Raw genomic sequence first — 20100 nt, forward strand, 5'->3', positions numbered from 1 at the left:
TAACCTGCTCTGGAGGTGGTTAGACCTACTCCGAGTTTGTTGTCTATAAGGCTGAAGGCAGCTCTCCGACAGAAGTTAGTGTTAGAAATGGCATGCCCTTTTCTACGAGAGCCTGTGGACGTAGAGGCTGCGATCCTCTGGAATCTCCGTGAGGAACGATTATTAAGACCCCGGTTGGATATACTTTCTTTTCCTGATAATTTTCTTCACGAGCGCTATCGTTTTTCAGCGCAATCTATCATTTATTTAGACCACCTTCTCAGCCCCCATGTTAACTGTCAAACACACCGGGGGCATGCTTTAAGTTCAATACAAATGATTTGTGTGGCACTCCGTTTTTTTGCAGCTTTCTTTACAACATCGGTGACGCCGAGCACATTTCAAAGGCAACCGTGTGTCGGTCTGTCAGAAATGTGACTTTGGCACTGAAACGTTTTCTTTACACGTTTGTGATGCTTCCAAGTCACCGACCCATACGAACAATCAAGGAAGACTTCTACAGAATTGGAGGTAACAGTAGCAATAATGTAGCCTATTTGTTTCTTTGAACGTTTTAATTTAATAAATAATGTGCACTATTTAATTAAATAAATTAATTTGTAATGTATTAGGGCAACTCGGGTTGTTCCTGCGTAAATTGACACACACACACACAATTTACATATTGAATAAGTGGAAGATATTAAACTTTCCTCTTATTTTATTTTATTTTACTAATTTATTTTGCTCACGCATTGACTTGTTCAGCTATTTTCTGCCAAGCTCTCTCGCACTCTCGCTGCCGTGGCGGTATTGCTTTTTTTTGTTAAAATGGGTAACTGCTCGGCATACGCGTTCATTAGAGTTTCCAATTCCGTGGGGGAAAAGTAAGTGGCTCTACGCTTTTGGTACATGTTTGATCATGTTATCAGAGATCCATTGATGATTGCTCATTATAGTCAACGGGCACGCCCTCAACCCAGAGTGAACACACTCAGAGTTGATTAACCCAACGCTGATCACCTGTTCTGAAACCGAAAACCCAGAGTTGCTTTTCAACCCTGAACTCTGAGTCAACCAACTCAGAGCGCATGATTAAACTCAGAGTATGTTAAACCAGCTACCTGAAACAGGGCTCAGGTCCTAGGGTGAAAAACACAGTCTTATAACAACAACATCAATGGCGATTGATTCAGGTTTAGACTTTCAAACGCGATCTTCGTACTGCTGTTGTTTTTCGGTTTTCTTTTCTTCGACTGTACGTTTGTATACAGCGCGCAGGCTTGATGCACATGCTCCGCCTCGTCTTCTTCTGTTTTTGGTGGAGATCTGTAACAGAAACAGCACCACAGATAGGCCTGGAATATGTACTACAGCGTTTCTACAGCAACGAGTCCATCATTACGGGGAAATTCCCGCCGCGCTGTCACAGAAAACTGGGGGGGAAAAGATTGTGTTCGCCGTTCATCAGCTCCTTTTGTCATGCCAAAGGCCTGGAAGGGATGTGTGCGAGGGCCTGCGCTGTCGGAGATGTGCTCTCAGCGACACTGAGCTCCCGTCTGGGCCTTCCTCCCCTCTTGATCCTAATTCTCCTCTTTTGTCAGCATTATCCTACCCGAAGTCACGCATGCATTCTTCAGAACACACACCTGACACACACACACCCACACACACGTGAACGCAGAGACAAATGCGTACGCACACAAAAGGCAGACACACGCAAACGCAGCCACACATGCAGATACATACACACACACGCTTGCACACACAGACATGCACACAACTCAGTTGTCAGTGTCAAAAGCTTGCCTAGGGTTTAGTATTACCTCACTTTTTTTTCTTCTGTGATAGACTTCATCACTACACAGAAACACACACTCACACACACACACACACACACACACCACACACATTGGGTCTCTCTTTCCAGAGAATCCCACCAGATTTGATCTTGTCAGCTCTCTGCGGACTAGGCAGACAATTCATCTTCCTTCCTCTCTCCTGTCATCCACCTTTTCAAATCCTCCCTCTCTCAAATCCTCCCTTCATCCTCCATCCTTCCTTCTCCCTGACTCTCTCTCCTACTATCTTGTTCCATAACTTTCTCAATCTAGAACTTTGTTCTGCTCTTACTTCCTATAAATGTCTCTGAATGTCTGTATTTCTGCCTGTGTATCCGTCTACCTGTATGTCTGTCTGTCTATTCGTCTGTCTGTCAGTCAGGATTGAAAATTCATATGTAATGAATCGATGGAAGACAGCCCACACCAACAATTGCAATTTATAACCGCTGTGCATACATGCATTCATTAAAACAAGTGTACAAAGTCTAATTGTATTATTGTCTAATAAGACTTTGATATCATGATAACCCCACAAACCAGATAAAACCATTCACCAAAGCATTGAATTTAATCTTATATTTGTTGGGAGATTTCCATTTTATTTTTTATCCTATAGAATACAATACAGTACTTAAACAGAAGATTGTTCTGTTCCAGGTGCCAAAACTAAACACGGACAAATATCATCCTTGCTGCTCATAAAAGGGAGTGCATCACATTGCCACACAGTATTGACTGTTCTGTTTCTTTATGTGCGAGATGGCGCTGTCACACCAAATTTGTACCGGGGGCGAAAATTGTACCGCCTACGTAATCCGCGTTCGAAACATTACGTCATCGTTCGACGCGATTGTCCGCTGCCAGGCAGGTTTCAAAAAACATTCACGCTCATGTTGCCAAAGACGAAATAACATAATACAGATAACACTTTTTTTTACTTTATATTTGTATTGTATTGAATTTAGCTAGTAAACTGAGTTAGGAGCTTGTGTTAATACTCAGTTTACTAGCTAAATGCGATTAAACAATTAAATACAATAAAAATATAAAGTTAGCAACGCTAATAAATGTCATTTGTAAAGTAAGTGTTATCTGTTTAATGTTATTTCTTCTTGTGACGCGCAATGAATGGGCGCGAATGTTCATGAACCTACGTCATCGTTCGACGCGATCGTCCGTTGCCAGGCAACGTTCAACGCGATCGTCCGTTATCAGGCAGGTTTGGAATTTTCGAACGCAGATTACGTAGGCGGTACAATATTCGCCACCGGTACAATTTTGGTGTGACAGCGCCATTGGTGTATTTAGTGAAAAAGTATCTTGGGTCAATTCCTTATCGACTCAGGCTGAGTTTCAGACCCCGCTAAAACCAACTATTGATTCGGACCCACCAAGGAGGGTTCAGTAAGGTATTGAAAACACATATCAAGAACAACCGACTCCACATGACAACACTCTGGGATTGTGATACCAAGGGCGTAGGAACCGGGGGGGACGGAGGGGACGTGTACCCTCCAATATCGGAGACAGGCGCATTTGCCCCACCTTAAAATTATACCGGATCTGTCAGGTTTCCGATATGTGTACCCCCCCCCCCCCCCCCCCCCCCATGTTAAACTCATTCCTACGCCCCTGGTGATAACAATCACAATCTCCGAACAGGTGTTGAAGTGGGGCTCTTTCGGAGACGTTCTCTCTCTGACAACAGACGATAATTTAGTCTTACGTGTGAAGACAGGTGTGCAGAAACACAGCGAGCAGCCAAGGTAGAGAATTAGTGGTGAGAGGAGCGATTAAGAAGTGTCACGCAGTATCCTCATCTGCATAACGTAATGAGTTGGAAAACGGTTACAAATGCCAAGCAGTGAACCGAAGTACAACCGAGGAGAAAGTTGTTGCAATATTAGTTGTATTGCTAAATGTTGTATGTTGGCTAAATGCAACCCAAAATCATAAACGTTTAAGTTGCATGCTGATTCGGATACTGCACTCATGATTTGCGATCGAGGTGTGTCTGGTTTATGTGTCGTTAATTGTGTCCTAAATGTGTCGTTAATTGTCGTAATTGTCCAAGTTATTAAAGGTTGTATGATGTATCAGCGATGTTGGGTGACCTCACTTCTGATGTTATTTAAGACCTTCCGTGTTTCGTGCATCCAGTAAAAACTATCACGAATGCAGCGCAAAACCCCACAGCACCCACCCCTTGTCGGTGATTGGTTGTAATACTATTTATTTTGGTTTTGAGTGGTTGGTACCATTTTTTTTTCCTTGTGGACGATCTCGGAGCATAGGCTGTCTGCAGAGACGCGTTTTTTTGTTGGCCTGCTTATGGGGCGGGCAGCTAGCGTGTCGTGAGGAAAGATCAGATGAATGTGATCATTTATTTGTTTCGGCCTAGAATCGCTGATAAAAAATTGAATGGGACGTTGCTCTTAATAAATTGGACAATTATACGATTTCTGTCCAAGTCATGAATTGTGCATCTCATGTCACGACATGAGGAAGTCTGTAGCGTCAGTGAAGTGTCTGAAGAAGTGCTGATGGATAGACGCACAATCGCACATTAGATTGCACGTTGGTCTGGGGTAGCTGCTGTCATTTTCTTCAGCACAAGAGGTGTGATCAATGGGCATAGTTCAAATGACTTGGCTGCTTGCCGTCGCTTCGCTGTCGTCATTGTGTTAAACCAGCCAATAGCGCGCCAGGGGGAAAAAACAGCTTGGTGATTGGCTCCCGTAAAAGCGGATCGGAAGCAGGAAGAAATGTATTGCATCCCCCCCCCCCCCCTTTTTATAAAACTAGTATCGAGCTCATACTCAAAACTAGTATTGAGTATGAGCTTTATGGTGATGTACGATGTTCTTTATGAAATGCTCCACACGCCATTGCATTATACTGTAAGTGTCCGAGAAGATTCCTATCTCAGACGGGGCCATCAATATCGACCACTGTCTGATGCTGATGATAGGTAGCTGTTGTGGAGTTTATTATAAATAACGAATTCACCCAAAATAAACAACTCCTCTTCTCACTCCACAATGCCTTAATCAATTACATCATGTAACTCCTACATATTTACCAACTCTATGTGTATACTAGGCACTTCCAGCAACTATTGCTGGAAGTCTGTCATGCCACCTTTTCTCAGAGCGCTGTGGTGTTTTTGAAAGGTTTTAATATCTCACTACATTGTAAAGTCAGAGTGGTCTGCTCTTCTTTTGGTGCCTTAGGTTGGGCCTGAACTCCCCAGGACTAAAGCTCCGGATGCGTTTAAGAATTGATTTTGGGATGCTGCTGCTAGTCTATAAAGCCCTACAGCTAAGCCCCTTAGTACATCCCCCCAAGATCTCTTTGATCCACTGAAGCCGCTCTTTATGTAGCCCTTGTGCTCTGGTAAGAGACTGCTAGGAGGCCACAGCACTGGAATAAACTCAGAAAACAACACAAACCTGTTGAGATCGGCCTGCTAAGGCTAGTCCTCTGGGTGCTGATATATGTGGGTATACTTATGGTGTTGCTATAGTCCTGTATATATTGTTGATGTTTTGCCACTTTCCACACGTTTTTTTAAGCACAATGTTGTTCACATCACCAGGTCTTTCAAGTGGATGTCAACTGTTCTTCTGTCGTATTCTTGTTGCTCTTTAAAACGGCAACAATTGAAATAGTTTTATGTGTGTGTTTTTTTTATTTTATTTATAGACATTCTTAAAAAACGAAAAATAAGAAACAGCGTGAAAACCCTTTGGCTATCCTTAACATTTACATACACAAGCATAAAGTTTGGACGTGATATATGGTGGTTTATGTCCTCGCAGTGGGAGTAGGAATCACAAGATTGGGTTCAAATAGATCTCTTTCAAATGGTGATTTGTCCACAGTGAGAGTGCTTTGTGATCACAGGCTGGCTGCTGGCACTAGCTGGCTCACTGTGAGTCACGTCTCTCGGTTTCCTCCTCTTTCCTCTATACTGCTGTTCTCCAGAAAGTCTTTAAACGCTCCAAATGAAAAGAGACAGTCAAAGCCCTAATCACAATGCTCATGTCAAGAAAAAACGTTTGGATGGGAGCTAGGAGCTTTATTGGTAACATCATCACATCAGGGAAGAAATGATATATTATCTGAGATTTGGCTATCGTCATTATTCTTAGTCATAACATTATAATGCAGCACTAAAGCATATCTTGGAAACTTTCATGACCTTTCATGAACTTAAAAAAAATGACTCACCTCAGCTGCTTCAGGGACCACTATTCTGATCTTTCTGCTGTGTGATTACCTTTGCACTGAAATGGGAAATGCAAATAGACTGCTTTAAACAGCGAATAAGGGAAATATTTTTCTTGTGTGTGTGTGTCACTTAAGATTTTAAATTACATTTATATATTACATAATAAATAGTAGTACATATCAACTGTATCAACAAACTATTAGTTGATGATACATTCAATAATAATGATTTGACTAAATTGGTGATCAGAATACATTTATTTATTTATGAATTTAATTCCTCTAGTCACTGTTGCATTGAATGGCATGGTCCTTTATATAGGGATATTGTCTGTACTCCTTCATCTATCAATTCTAATTTAAACCCTTCTAATTCACGCCACCGACACCAAAGCAACAAAAATGTTTTGCAAACTTGAAAAACACAGGCACATTAACGGAAAAAACTCAACTCTAATGCAAAAACCGCAACACAACTGCCAACAACACAAACCAAAGGGCAAAGGCACACCGCAAATGCAAAAGCGGCTAAACTAATGCAAAAGATGCAACATAATGGAAATAAGCATCAACTGATCAATTAATCGGACCGACTGTAATTGCCGGCAGACTGTTATTATTTACTTATACAGTATAGGATGTGGATAGCCTAGTTTTGCATACACATGCAGAAGAGGACAGTTCTTGCAAATTTGAAACACCAAGTCCATCACATCTTGATTTGCTGATGTTTCTGATCTTGTTGTTTTCTTTTCAGTTCGTTAGTTTCCGTTTTTTGCATCACGCGGTTGTGTCATTTCTGGACAGGAGCCGGGTGGCTATGGGCTGTGGCTACACATTGTCTTGTGGGGCAGGTGAGGCTAACAACATGACAACGGAATAGGATTCACCAGCGGCCTGTTGATTTATATGCTTCTCCATTCCAGCGACATAAATCGCATCTACATGGACAAGGCATTATTGGCTGCTGATGTATTCTCAGCAATACACACACACACACGCACGCACGCACGCACGCAAGCACGCACGCACACACACACAGACACACACACACACACACACACACATACACACACACACACACACACACAAACACACAGCATAAACGGTTTTGACAGAAGCACTGGAGGCTGGAGGCTACCTGCTGTGCTGCTAATAATTAGAGGCTTGTGAGTAAGGCTTGGCCCTGCATTAAAATGAGTAGCTGAGTAGTGAGTGAACTGCCAACATGAATGTGAGTGGGAGAATTGTAATCAAAGTATAGCTTGTCATAACATCTTGTATTGCTCCCCTACAAAGGGAGCAATATAAAAGTACATATCTGATTGAGCTTTAATCTTGGTCTCATTCTGTTGTTTGGATTTGGTACTTTGATGCACGCTCTCTCTCTCTCTTTCGCTCTCTCTCTCTCTCTCTCTCTCTCTCTCTCTCTCTCTCTTTCTCTCTCTCTCTCTTACTCTCTCTCACGCTCTTATATAGCTGTACATAACAAAGCTCTTATGGAAGATGTTTGTCATCAGTCATGTTTTCAAAATCTTTTGTGGTGTTTGTAATCTGTCGGAAGTATGTGTCTCTGATGTCTTATAGTATATAGTATAGTTGGCAGGACAGTCCCTCTCTCACACTCTCTCTTTCTTTGGATTTGTTTTTGCTTTGTGGAGCTGATTCGAACAGGTGCCAATTAAATGTTGCATTCATATTTTTGGATTATTGTTTATTCTTTTATTATTATTTATTTATTCCCTGTCGTTTTTGTTCGTTTAAAAATACCTTTAGTATTAATTACATACATTTGCCTTTTTTTTTCTTTAAAATTGTAGACACATTGATACATCACTTTGAAATCCCATCATTTTGACTAAACTAATGCTCCCAACGTGTCCATATCCCTCTGTGTCAGATCCTGATCGGGGAGGTGACCGGGTTCCTGGTGAAGACGGACGGGGCTCAGGAGAAGACCATCGTGAGCGCTGACTGCTGCTTCTTCAACCCTCTTCTTCGCAGGATCGTACGCTTCCTCGGTGGGTCCCTTTCCCTGCGGAGCATTGCTCCCCCTGCCCGCCTAATTGCTCTTACTCCCAAACCAAGCCTTGGTATCATTTTCAAATTCGGTGCTACAATCACTTGTTTGTGTTTGCGTTTGTGTTATGAATATATAACTAAAAGTGTGGCTACATAGCATTGCTATACCGACAACGATCCATGGATACTGAGCAGGCCTTGTTCAATAAAGGTTTAAACAAAAATGAAGTTATGATTTCTGATATATATATTAGCGTTTTTCGTTGTCTTATTATTATTATTTTGACCGTTATTAATAGTATTGTTATTATTGTTAGGATCGATTTTTTTGGTTGTTTGTTTTTTTCTTTTTTCTGTGTACAGGTGGAGTGTGTGCTGTATATGTGCATCGATGTAGGCCTATGTATGCAGATAGGCATGTATGTTTGCATGTGTTTATGTTGGTGGTGGGAAGGGATACACATACATTCTGTGTACAGTTTGTTGATTGTCGTTCACCCATCCCAACTATAAAGATGATTAAAAATAAAAAATGATAAAGGGTCAAACAAAAACCACCAAACTAAACATCCCCCTCTCCGTCCCCCAGGCGTGTACTCCTTCGGCCTCTTCACCACCACTATCTTCGCCAACGCTGGCCAGGTGGTGACAGGAAACCAGACGCCCCACTTCCTGTCTGCCTGCAAGCCCAACTACACGGCCCTTGGCTGCCAGTCTCCACTGCAGTACATCTCGGAGCGCCGCGCCTGCACAGGGAACCCCTACCTGGTGGCCTCGGCACGCAAGTCCTTCCCCTCCAAGGACGCAGCCCTCAGCTTCTACTCCGCAGTCTATACAGTGGTAAGAACCAAGGTCTGCACTGGGAGGAAGCTGGTGCACACAGTGGGAGGGCTACGAAGTGATAGGAAGCTAGTCAACACGAGCTGTTCTGCACAGTGGGAGGAAGCTAGTCAAAAACAAGCTGTTCTACACAGTGGGAGGAAGCTAGTCAAAAACAAGCTAGTGTACGCAGTTGTAGGAAGTTAGTCTACACAGTAGGGGGAAGCTCGTCTACAGTAGAAGGCCGCTGGTATACACAGTGGTAGGAAGCTAGTCTACAGTGGAAGGAAGCTAGTCTCCAAAGTGGTAGGAAGGAAGCTTAGAAGCTAGTCTTGATAGGAAGCAAGTATACATTATATGAATCTAGTCAAAGCGGTAGTAAGATAGTCTACAGTCGTAGAAAGCTAGTGAGCACAGTGGTAGAATGCTAGTCTACACACTGGTAGGAAGCTAGTGTACACAGTGGTAGGATACAAGTCTACATAGAGGTAGGACACAAGCGTACACAAGCTAGTTTACACAGCGGTAGGAAGCTAGTCTAAGGTGGTAGGAAGCTAGTCTATAGTGGTAGGAAGCTAGTGTGCAGTGGTATTCTATCGTGCTGGACTTTACTCGTGTAAAATGTGCAACTAACTAACTACCAGAAAAATGCATTTCATTAAAATTTTCTTTATTATTCCTTTTCTTTATTATTCATGGCACTTCAAACAGCATTGTATGAAGTGTTCCAGGTTTAGAGTAAAACACATTTGGTGACTAAATGGGACCCTGATGCTGTGTTCCCACACAGTTTGCCACTGGTTCTGCTTTGTGTGCTCATCGAGTGTTTATGTTTGTGATCACTTCCTCCTCTGCTTGAACATCACGTTGTGATTTGAGAGAGTCAGCGGGCTTAACTCTCCTCTCTTATTGTCAATAATGACGCATAGGAAAAACAAATGCCAATTTTTTACTAGGCGTGCAGGCTTGTTGTCGTTTCTTGGATCTAACAACACTGGGTTCTCAGAGAGAGAGGCCCAGGTGAGTGGAGGGGTGAGGACGGACCAAGTGTGGTAGGAAGCTAGTCTAAGGTTATAGGAAGCTAGTGAACAGTGGTAGGAAGAAATGTATTTTTCAGTGAAAAACATAATTCATAACAGCAAAACAGAGGGGGGTGAGGACATACCAAGTGTGACACTGAGTGAAATGAAACACATCTTTTTTTCTGTTTTTCTGTGTGTGTGTGCGTGTGCGTGTGTATGTTTTTTTGTGTGTTTACTTCAGATGTACATCACGCTGGTGTTCGGCACTAAGGGGACGCGGCTGACCAAGCCCACCCTGTGCCTGCTGCTGGTGTCACTGGCCGTGCTGGTGGGTGTGGTCCGCGTCACGGAGCACCGGAACCACTGGAGTGATGTGCTGGCCGGCTTCCTGACTGGTGGAGCCATCGCTGCCTTCCTGGTAGGACAGGGGAGGGAGGGGGGAGGGAGGTAGAGGGGGAGAGAATGAGGGAAGAAGTAAGGAAAGTAGGAAGGAGGGGGTAGCGAAGGAGGGAGGGAGAGAAGGAGGAAGGAAGGAGGAAGGACAGGAGGGAGGGAGAGAGGGAGGACAGGGAGAGGAGGAGGCAAGGAAGGAAGGAAGGAAGGATGGAAGGAAGGAAGGAAGGAAGGAAGGAAGGATGGAAGGAAGGAAGGAAGGAAGGATGGAAGGAAGGAAGGAAGGAAGCAGGGAGGGGAGGAAGGGAGGGAGAGAGATGGAACAGGGAGGGGGAGGGAAGTAAAGAGGGAGAGAGGAAAGAAAGAGGGAAGAAGGAAGGAAGGAACAAAGAAAAGAGGGGGGTAGGGGAGGAGGTAAGGAAGAAGGGAGAGAGGAGGTAGGGAGGGAGGGAAGGAGGGAGGGAGGCAAGAGCCTGTCTTCAGAAATTGAAAGTAGAGGTGGAAGGGAGGATGATTGATCACACATTGTGTGATTGATGTCAACCGCACCCCTTTTTCTCAACCCTCCGACCCATCCGCTACGACCCCAACGCCACTGATCAGCCAAGTGGACGTGAACTTCAGATATTTCTCTGTAAATACGAGAGATGTCTGGTATACATTACTGATACTATTACGTGCTTTAATGGTCAACATTCTTTTAGGGTTGAAAACCTAATGATTGAACCAGTAATACAATAATTATTTTTCATCTTCTTTTTCGACTTTGCTGACTGATCCAACAGGAACAAATCCAAACACACCCACACAAAACTACACACACACACACGCGCGCTATGTAGCAACATTTTTAAATGTTAGTACATAGCGCGTACCAAGCAGACAGTTGGTTTAAATGAATCTCCATGAAACCACACTAAATGTTTTTGAACCTGGCATGCATCTATGTGAAAATAAAGAGTTATCTCTTCCTTCACTCTCACATTCCCTCTCCCTTTCTATGTCCCGCTATCTTTCTCTACACCCAATTGAAGGCAGTGAGGGACTAGCCGTGATATGAGCCAGCGTCCTGGCTCATAGTGTGGGGCCGATCAGGGGCTGGAGGTGTATTGATCCTACAGGATTGAATGTGTGATAGTGGGAGTGCTTTGGAAGTCACCCCCAACGGGATAATCAAAGAGTATTCATGCCTGGAATGTTGTGCACGCCCACATGGACATTTGCTTGTCAGAATCACCGAAACATGAGCTCAAATCAATGAGGATTTCATGGTGCCTTAAGTCATTTCATACAACATAGATGCATTCATCGCACCAGTTAACAGAGCAGATCTGAGTTGGTTAAATCAGGTGAAGTCTAATGCACTTCCTACAGCTACAATCTCATGGGGAGCTAAATGCCCACAGTTTAAAAGCAATCACCAACCTCATTTAATGTTCGAACGATCCTGATCAGGGTTTTTTTGTAAATACGATTCCTCCCCCGTTCTCAATTACATGTTCCTTGCTGTAATGGAACTCACTCTGAATGGAAGAACACATCTTTTTCCTTCCTTAGCTTAAGTTCTACAATATATGTCTCAATAACTGTGTAGGCTTAACAGGTATTATATATTATGGAACTTCCATAATGTTCTGGAGAAGATATATATATATATATATATAGAGAGAGAGAGAGAGAGAGAGAGAGAGAGAGAGAGAGAGAGAGAGAGAGAGAGAGAGAGAGAGAGAAAATAGAAAATAAATAGAAACTAAATCGTTTTCATATCCAGAGATGTGCTAGGTAAACAAACCACCATTCCATGTCCTTTGATTCTCGATTTTCGTTTTTTTCTAACTTTTGAATCATAATTGTGGATTGAACCTTCATCAAGGACTGTCTTTATTCTCTCTGCGGTCCCTGGGGCCTCCACCAGGTGTCGTGTGTGATCAACAACTTCAAACCCACCCAGTTGGCGGGCCCCGTACCACCACCCCCGCCACCACCGCCACAGCACTCCCAGCGGCAAGACCCCCCCCTGGGCATGCCCCTGGTCAGCCTGCCCCGCGTGGTGGAGAGCCCACTCGAAAAGTTAAGTGGTCTCCAGGTAAGGGGTAGGGGCGGCTCAGAGGGGGAGGAGGAGGAGGAGGAGGAGGAGGAGGAGGTGCTGTTGAGAGAAGGGGCCCGTGTATCTAATGACCCCACGGGTCTACTGTCACAGATACAACACTGTAACACACAGTAAGTCTTAGAGCTTTATTTTGTAATTAAGGGGTACTTGTGTACCTGACCTGACATTTGTTGCCGTGGTAACGTGCTGTATTCCAGGTTTACTCTTCTGGTTGTCTTGTCTTTTGCATTTGTCCTCTGGCTTTTTGGATCCGATTTCATCTTCCACTTTGCTCCCTCTCCCTCTGTCTCTCCCTCTGTCTCTCTCTCTGTCTCTTTCTGTCTCTCTCTCCCTCTGTCTCTCTCCCTGTCTCTTTCTGTCTCTCTCTCTCCCTCTGTCTCTCTCCCTCTGTCTCTCTCTCTCTCCCTCTGTCTCTCTCTGTCTCTTTCTGTCTCTCTCTCTCCCTCTGTCTCTCTCCCTCTGTCTCTCTCTCTGTCTCTTTCTGTCTCTTTCTCTCCCTCTGTCTCTCTCTCTCTCCCTCTGTCTCTCTCTCTGTCTCTTTCTGTCTCTCTCTCTCCCTCTGTCTCTCTCTCTCTGTCTCGCTATCTCTCTCTCTCCCTCTGTCTCTCTCTCCCTCCCTCTCTCTCCTCCCGGTCCTCACAGGCTTCAGGGTTACCGTACTCTGAGATCACATGACCATCAGCCAATCCCGTCCCCTGCCCCTCCCGACGTGCTCCTTCCCTCGCGGCGCTGCCTCACCAGCTCAGTCTAGACCTTCCCCCCGGGACCCCAGAGGCCTCGGGGGCCACCCACCCGGAGAGAGGGCCCCCTCTGCGACGAGCAAAGTCCACCCAGGTATGACTCCCAACGACGGCTGGGGGGTCGTCGACTGGCGACCGCCTCTCGCTGCAGCTCATCTCGGAGGGAGCCCTCACTGTCCCACTTTTTCACCTTGTTTTGGTTTTGTTTAGTTTTTAACCTGCTACCCGTTCTTTTTTTTTTTGTACTTTGGTGCAAAAAGGACCCAACAAAAGACTGACCAAAGCGAGACCAAACTGTTGAAGCAATAACTTTCCCTCTCCGTCCTGCTGTGAACAGGACCAACAGGACCCTGTGTAGAATACAGAGACGTACAGTATGTTGTGCGTACTTGAGGTCTTGGAATCGAGGACGCAGAAAAAAATGAACTCAATCCTTGACTGGTTGACTGAAAGACACCATTTTGTAACACTCAGGAAAAGGTTGTTTGAAGTCAACGCAGACCTTTCTTGTAATGACTGAGGATGCAGCTTTGAAAAGTGGAAACAGCACAACTTTGCTGAAAGAAGAACTCCTTTTGTAAAATACATTGACACAGGTGGCCAAGTTTATGGTTCAGCGGTAAGTTCTGTGTTCTCTGGAAATTTTTGAGGATTGGGCATTGTATCAATCAAAAGGTTGATTTCTAACTCACATCTTTAACCATGCAGGCTTTTTCCTGTGTCTTATATTGTGGTTTCATCCGCAATATTAGAAGCAGAAAAATATGATTTAAAAAATCTGTATGTTGCTGTATCTCATTTTCCGTCTCTTGTCAGTGTTTGTGTTCTTTTTCTGTAAATTATTATTATTATCTTATTAGCCTTTAGCGAGCACCGTGTGGCCAGGGGCGTAAAAGATGTTCAGTTCTGTTGGATCAACCCCAGCAGGTAACTACAAAGTGGTGCCAGACTGCAACTGTTATTCAGATCGTTTATACTGTCTATTTGGATTGACTTCAGTTTGCTGCAGAGACTGCACCTTGTTCTTGGGAGACAACAATCATAAAAAGGTTCAATACAGAATATGGAAAATAAAAAGATGAAAACATATACACTCTTAACTAAAGGTAATTTTAGTGAAGTTATTTCCATTCCTCCATCCTACATCCATGACCTAAACGCATCTACAACTTCCTCTCACTTATACACCGGATGTGTGATTTTTATATATACATATAAATATAGATATAAATACATTTGTACAGAATATAGGTTTCTTTAAACAATAAATAGACAGCATTGTTAAGTTAAGTGTTGAAACTATGACAATTCTCCTGTTATCCAAAGCTTCTGGTAAGAGCACGATGAGTAGCAGGATGTGAAGCAGGCATGTAGCTGAAGGGTAAAGAGTGTGGTCCGCCACGTGTGAGAGGTGTAGAGGGCCTAATGAAGCCTCGCTGCCAGAACACTTGCTTGGGTTGTCTCCTGATGAAGATACATTGCAGGTTGGTTATAAACTATATTAAATGTAATACACATCACAAGTAATACAATAATAGTTTATTTCTTACAATAAGGAAGAATAAATTGCACCTATTGGTTAAGTGTGTGTGTACGTGTGAGTGCGTGTATGCGTGTGTGTGTGTGTGTGTGTGTGTGTGTGTGTGTGACCTCCTGTGGTGTGTGTGTGTGTGGTTTTAATGAGCACACTGTATGCTAGCATTACTGTTAATTTGCTGTTCTCTTTTTATTCCTTAATAATAACTGGCGAGAATAGATCATAATTATAATTATGCACATATTGGTCATAATAATAATTATGCACATACACATGTGTGTGATTCTATGCCTTCTGATGACCCCTACCAAGGTGGGAAAATAGAAGGTGCTCATTATTATGCTGAAAATACCTATAACTTATCTGTTGGAAGTTTTGTAAAGAAAAACGACAAATTAAGTATAAATGTTATTTTCCGTGTTGAAATTAATGTTTTGTATCGACTTACCTAAATAAAATGCCACAACTATTTAACATTTCTTTCCTATTATTTTCTAACGTTTTGTTTTTTTATTATTATTAAATTAACCTATGCTACTTAATCAAAATAATGAATCCATAGCATTTGCATCTAAATTTACCCCAAACAATTTTACGACAATTAAACTTCTGATAGGTATATATAAATGCCTACACTGTCTCAAAAAATGTATGATATTGGAACGTATAAAATGACGGATTAATGAAATTAAAGAGGACGTCCTGTTTATTTCTCGTTAACAAAAACTGACTGTAGTGGCATTATCTAAACACATGGTGGCAATGTTTACCACAAAATCACTAGTCTATTTTCTTATTAAAACTTTAACCCGGCGTTCTACATAAATCATATTTTATTTTGGAAAATATTAAATATATATATATATGAATATTTTAGACCAGCATTTGTTATACAATAATCTATTTAGAAATCTCAAGAAGAAAATTGGAAATGAAGAGATGAAAATATACCGTGTCATACAGTCAAGTATAAAGATCTAAGCGTCTCTGTTTAAGCCTCTCTCTCTCTTCCAATCCCTCTACAGTATGATTCAACTTCTCAATCTCTCCTTTCTTTAGTTTTCATTTCTCCATTAATGTGTGTCTGTGTGAATTTGCCTGTTACACCCAAAGATCGAAGACATAGACAGACAGACAGGCAGACGCAAACACACACGAGCAGGCAACTGAGAACGCGCAGCACTCACAGCAGCGTTATCTTTTCCGGAAATTGCTTCTTAAGCACAGCCGGAGCCCCATTAGAAAAGAGGAGTTCTATGCTGTAACCTTTTTAAAAAGCCATTAGTGATGCACCTGCTCTCTCTCCCTCTCCCTCCCTTCCTCTCTCTCTCTCTCTCCCTCCCTCTCTCCTCCCTCTGCCTCCCTCTCACGCTCTCTCCCTCCCTCTCCTTTTCCCTCTCCCTCTTCCTCCCCCCCCCCCCTCTCTCTCTCTCTCTCTCTCTCTCTCTCTCTCTCTGGTTTCCTATAAGTGTGAATCCTATTTGTCTCTTGTTAATGCTGTACACACACGGACACACACAAACACACACACACACACACACACACACACACACACACACACACACACACACACACACACACACACACACACACACACACACACTTGTATCCCATTCTGAGCATATACTTGGTACTCAAGATTGCCCCCTGAATAAGTGTTGTTGTTGTTGTTGTTGTTGTTTTTACACCAATTAGAGTGTGAATCATTGACATTCTAATGTTCAACCGCAGAGCGGGGGAACACTTTGTCTATCAGAGAGTTACATATGACTCTATGGCTAGCTCATGTCATTTTGTACGAGGTCGGCTCTCTCAAAGCCACCGATTAGAAACAATGTTACTCTGCTTGTCTAGTGTCAAGACAATTATACCTCATATTACCCAGTACATGGGTGTCAATGTGTTTGTGTGTATTCATTAAATACCTCCATTATAGTGATGGTCAACAGATATCATTCATTCATCTGTAATGATGTTATTAAGGGTTATCAAGGAGGTGTGTATCAAGCATCAGAAAATGACATGCCATGAAGTCTATTGCAAGCTCAGGTAATAGATTTCCTTTTTTTCCTTCAAGCCGATATAATCCGTGGAGTCTCATATCCCTCCTGGCTACAAAGCTACGCGGTAGACCATTTATATACTCACGTGGCCAAGCCACTCACATTACAACAACAGTGCAGCTGAGTGGACTAATGGTGACTAACAGAGACTATGAAGGAATAAAAGAGATTAAAAGAAGCTGCGTTTCCAACAAAGTTATAACTTTTAATCCCAGGGACTACCTTTCAAGGGACAGACAGGTTCCTTCAGCCCCTTGTTATCTGCGTTTCCACCGTGGCTCAAAGGTTAGGCAAATTAAGGGCCTTTTACATCAGGGATATAACGAATGAAGGACGTGAGCCTTTGAGAAATACCAAGAGAAAATTCTTAATTTTCTTAGGTTTTTTCCGTGTTCGATAACTAAAGTAGTCCAACGCTCTTTCTGAGGAAGTTGGTCTCCGAAATGAAACAACTCCGTCAAGTTATCAAAATCAACTTATATTCAAGTCCCGCAGTACAAGTGAACATTGGCTTGTAACAACGACTACAATCGATATGAATGATCAACACATATAACAGGAAGAGATAGTTGCATGAGTGTAGTAAACCACTATGGATGCAGTAAGAGGAATTTGTGGGACTTTGCATGTTGAAGGTTTGAGGCTGCAGATGTTGAAACAGCAAGGGCCTGACGTGCGCCTCCCAAAAATGATAACCTTCCGTCGCAGCAGCAAGGGCTATGATTGGTCCGCTTACTAAAACCCGACGCAGAACCATAAAGGTTCACGACTGCGTCGTAGCGTCTGCGTGGTCATTGCGTTGCGTGCACGTGTAACCATAATCAGCCCTTTAAAGAGACTAAGAGACTAATAGGGACTAGCACTTTGAGGTCATTGAGTTGATATAAAGTGTGTTATAAATAAAATGTATTAATATTACTAAAAGGGGCTAACAGAGACTAACACAGACTAACAGAGACTAACACAGACTAACAGAGACTAACAGGGACTAACAGAAACTAACATAGATGAACAGAGACTAACAGGGATTTACAGTGACTAACAGACACTAACAGGGACTAACAGAAACTAACATAGACTAACAGAGACTTACATATATTAACAGAGACTAACAGGGATTTACAGGGACTAGGAGAGACTAACAGGGACTAACAGAGGCTAACAGAGACTAACAGTGACTAACAGAGGCTAACAGAGACTAACAGAGGCTAACAGAGACTAACAGGGACTAACAAAAACTAACAGAGGCTAACAGAGACTAACAGAGGCTAACAGAGACCAACACAGACTAACAGAGGCTAACAGAGACTAACAGAGGCTAACAGAGACTAACAGAGGCTAACAGAGGCGAACAGAGGCTAACAGAGACTAACAGAGGCTAACAGAGGCTAACAGAGGCTAACAGAGACTAACAGTGACTAGCAGAGACTAACAGAGGCTAACAGAGGCTAACAGAGACTAACAGAGGCTAACAGAGACTAACAGAGACTAGCAGAGGCTACCAGAGACTAACAGAGGCTACCAGAGGCTAACAGTGACTAACAAAGACTAACAGAGACTAACAGAGGCTAAAAGAGGCTAACAGAGGCTAACAGAGGCTAACAGAGACTAACAGATGTCTCAATGGTCTTTTCTCTGTTTGAGGTGGATAGCCGTCCTAATTTAGTAGGAATAGGTCAGGATGCAAACCCTCTCTATTGGAGTGTGTGTGGATGTGAGGGTAGGATGACTGTTTGTGTGTGTGTGTGTGTGTGTGTGTGTGTGTGTGTGTGTGTGTGTGTGTGTGTGTGTGGTATGTATTGTGTGTGTGTGGTACGAAATGAAACAACTCCGTCAAGTTATCAAAATCAACCTATATTCAAGTCCCGCAGCACAAGTGAACATTGGCTTGTAACAACGACTACAATCGCTATGAATGATCAACACATATAACAGGAAGAGATAGTTGCATGAGTGTAGTAAACCACTATGGATGCAGTAAGAGGAATTTGTGGGACTTTGCATGTTGAAGGTTTGAGGCTGCGGATGTTGAAACAGCAAGGGCCTGACGTGCGCCTCCCAAAAATGATAACCTTCCGTCGCAGCAGCAAGGGCTATGATTGGTCCGCTTACTAAAACCCGACGCAGAACCATAAAGGTTCACGACTGCGTCGTAGCGTCTGCGTGGTCATTGCGTTGCGTGCACGTGTAACCATAATCAGCCCTTTAAAGAGACTAAGAGACTAATAGGGACTAGCACTTTGAGGTCATTGAGTTGATATAAAGTGCGTTATAAATAAAATGTATTATTATTACTAAAAGGGGCTAACAGAGACTAACACAGACTAACAGAGACTAACACAGACTAACAGAGACTAACAGGGACTAACAGAAACTAACATAGATTAACAGAGACTAACAGGGATTTACAGTGACTAACAGACACTAACAGGGACTAACAGAAACTAACATAGACTAACAGAGACTTACATATATTAACAAAGACTAACAGGGATTTACAGGGACTAGGAGAGACTAACAGGGACTAACAGAGGCTAACAGAGACTAACAGTGACTAACAGAGGCTAACAGAGACTAACAGAGACTAACAGAGGCTAACAGAGACTAACAGAGGCTAACAGAGGCTAACAGAGACTAACAGAGGCTAACAGAGACTAACAGAGACTAGCAGAGGCTACCAGAGACTAACAGAGGCTACCAGTGACTAACAGACTAACAGAGACTAACAGAGGCTAAAAGAGGCTAACAGAGGCTAACAGAGACTAACAGATGTCTCAATGGTCTTTTCTCTGTTTGAGGTGGATAGCCGTCCTAATTTAGTAGGAATAGGTCAGGATGCAAACCCTCTCTATTGGAGTGTGTGTGGATGTGAGGGTAGGATGACTGTGTTTGTGTGTGTGTGTGTGTGTGTGTGTGTGTGTGTGTGTGTGTGTGTGTGGTATGTATTTTTGTGTGTATGTGCATTGAGATGATAAATAGAACTACAGCATAAAATACAGCAGCAGCACTAAATGACGGTTATTATTGATAACACAACATAAATATATTATATAATTATATTGGTCTTTCCTTTACTGCATTTCCCTTATTATACCCAACAGCCTGCCTGACAATTACAGAGCCATTAACGCTGCTTGTGTGTGTGTGTGTGTGTGTGTGTGTGTGTGTGTGTGTGTGTGTGTGTGTGCGCGTGTGTGTGTGTGCGTGCGTGTGTGTGCATGCGCGTGTGTGTATGTATTTTTGTGTGTATGTGCATTGTAAATAATACATGCATGTGTTTGAAACAGGGAGAGACACAACGTGAGGGAGAGAGAAAGAGAGAGAAAGGAACGGAGAGA

The 20100-nt window shown here is 43.0% G+C and overlaps 1 protein-coding gene across 1 annotated transcript in view; it reads left to right on the top strand.

The window, feature by feature from the left end:
• plppr2b (phospholipid phosphatase related 2b) overlaps nucleotides 1–14188 on the top strand; it is a 58054-nt gene extending 43866 nt beyond the window's left edge. Inside the window, exons 4-8 of the mRNA XM_079758766.1 lie at nucleotides 7957–8077; nucleotides 8668–8918; nucleotides 10161–10337; nucleotides 12228–12382; nucleotides 13065–14188. Coding sequence (XP_079614892.1) covers nucleotides 7957–8077; nucleotides 8668–8918; nucleotides 10161–10337; nucleotides 12228–12382; nucleotides 13065–13173 — 813 coding nt within the window. The 3' untranslated portion in view covers nucleotides 13174–14188. The remainder of the gene's footprint in view (nucleotides 1–7956; nucleotides 8078–8667; nucleotides 8919–10160; nucleotides 10338–12227; nucleotides 12383–13064) is intronic.
• Nucleotides 14189–20100: the final 5912 nt, after the last annotated feature.

The sequence above is a fragment of the Pollachius pollachius genome, assembly GCF_949987615.1.
Source record: "Pollachius pollachius genome assembly, chromosome: 2".
NCBI lineage: Eukaryota > Metazoa > Chordata > Actinopteri > Gadiformes > Gadidae > Pollachius > Pollachius pollachius.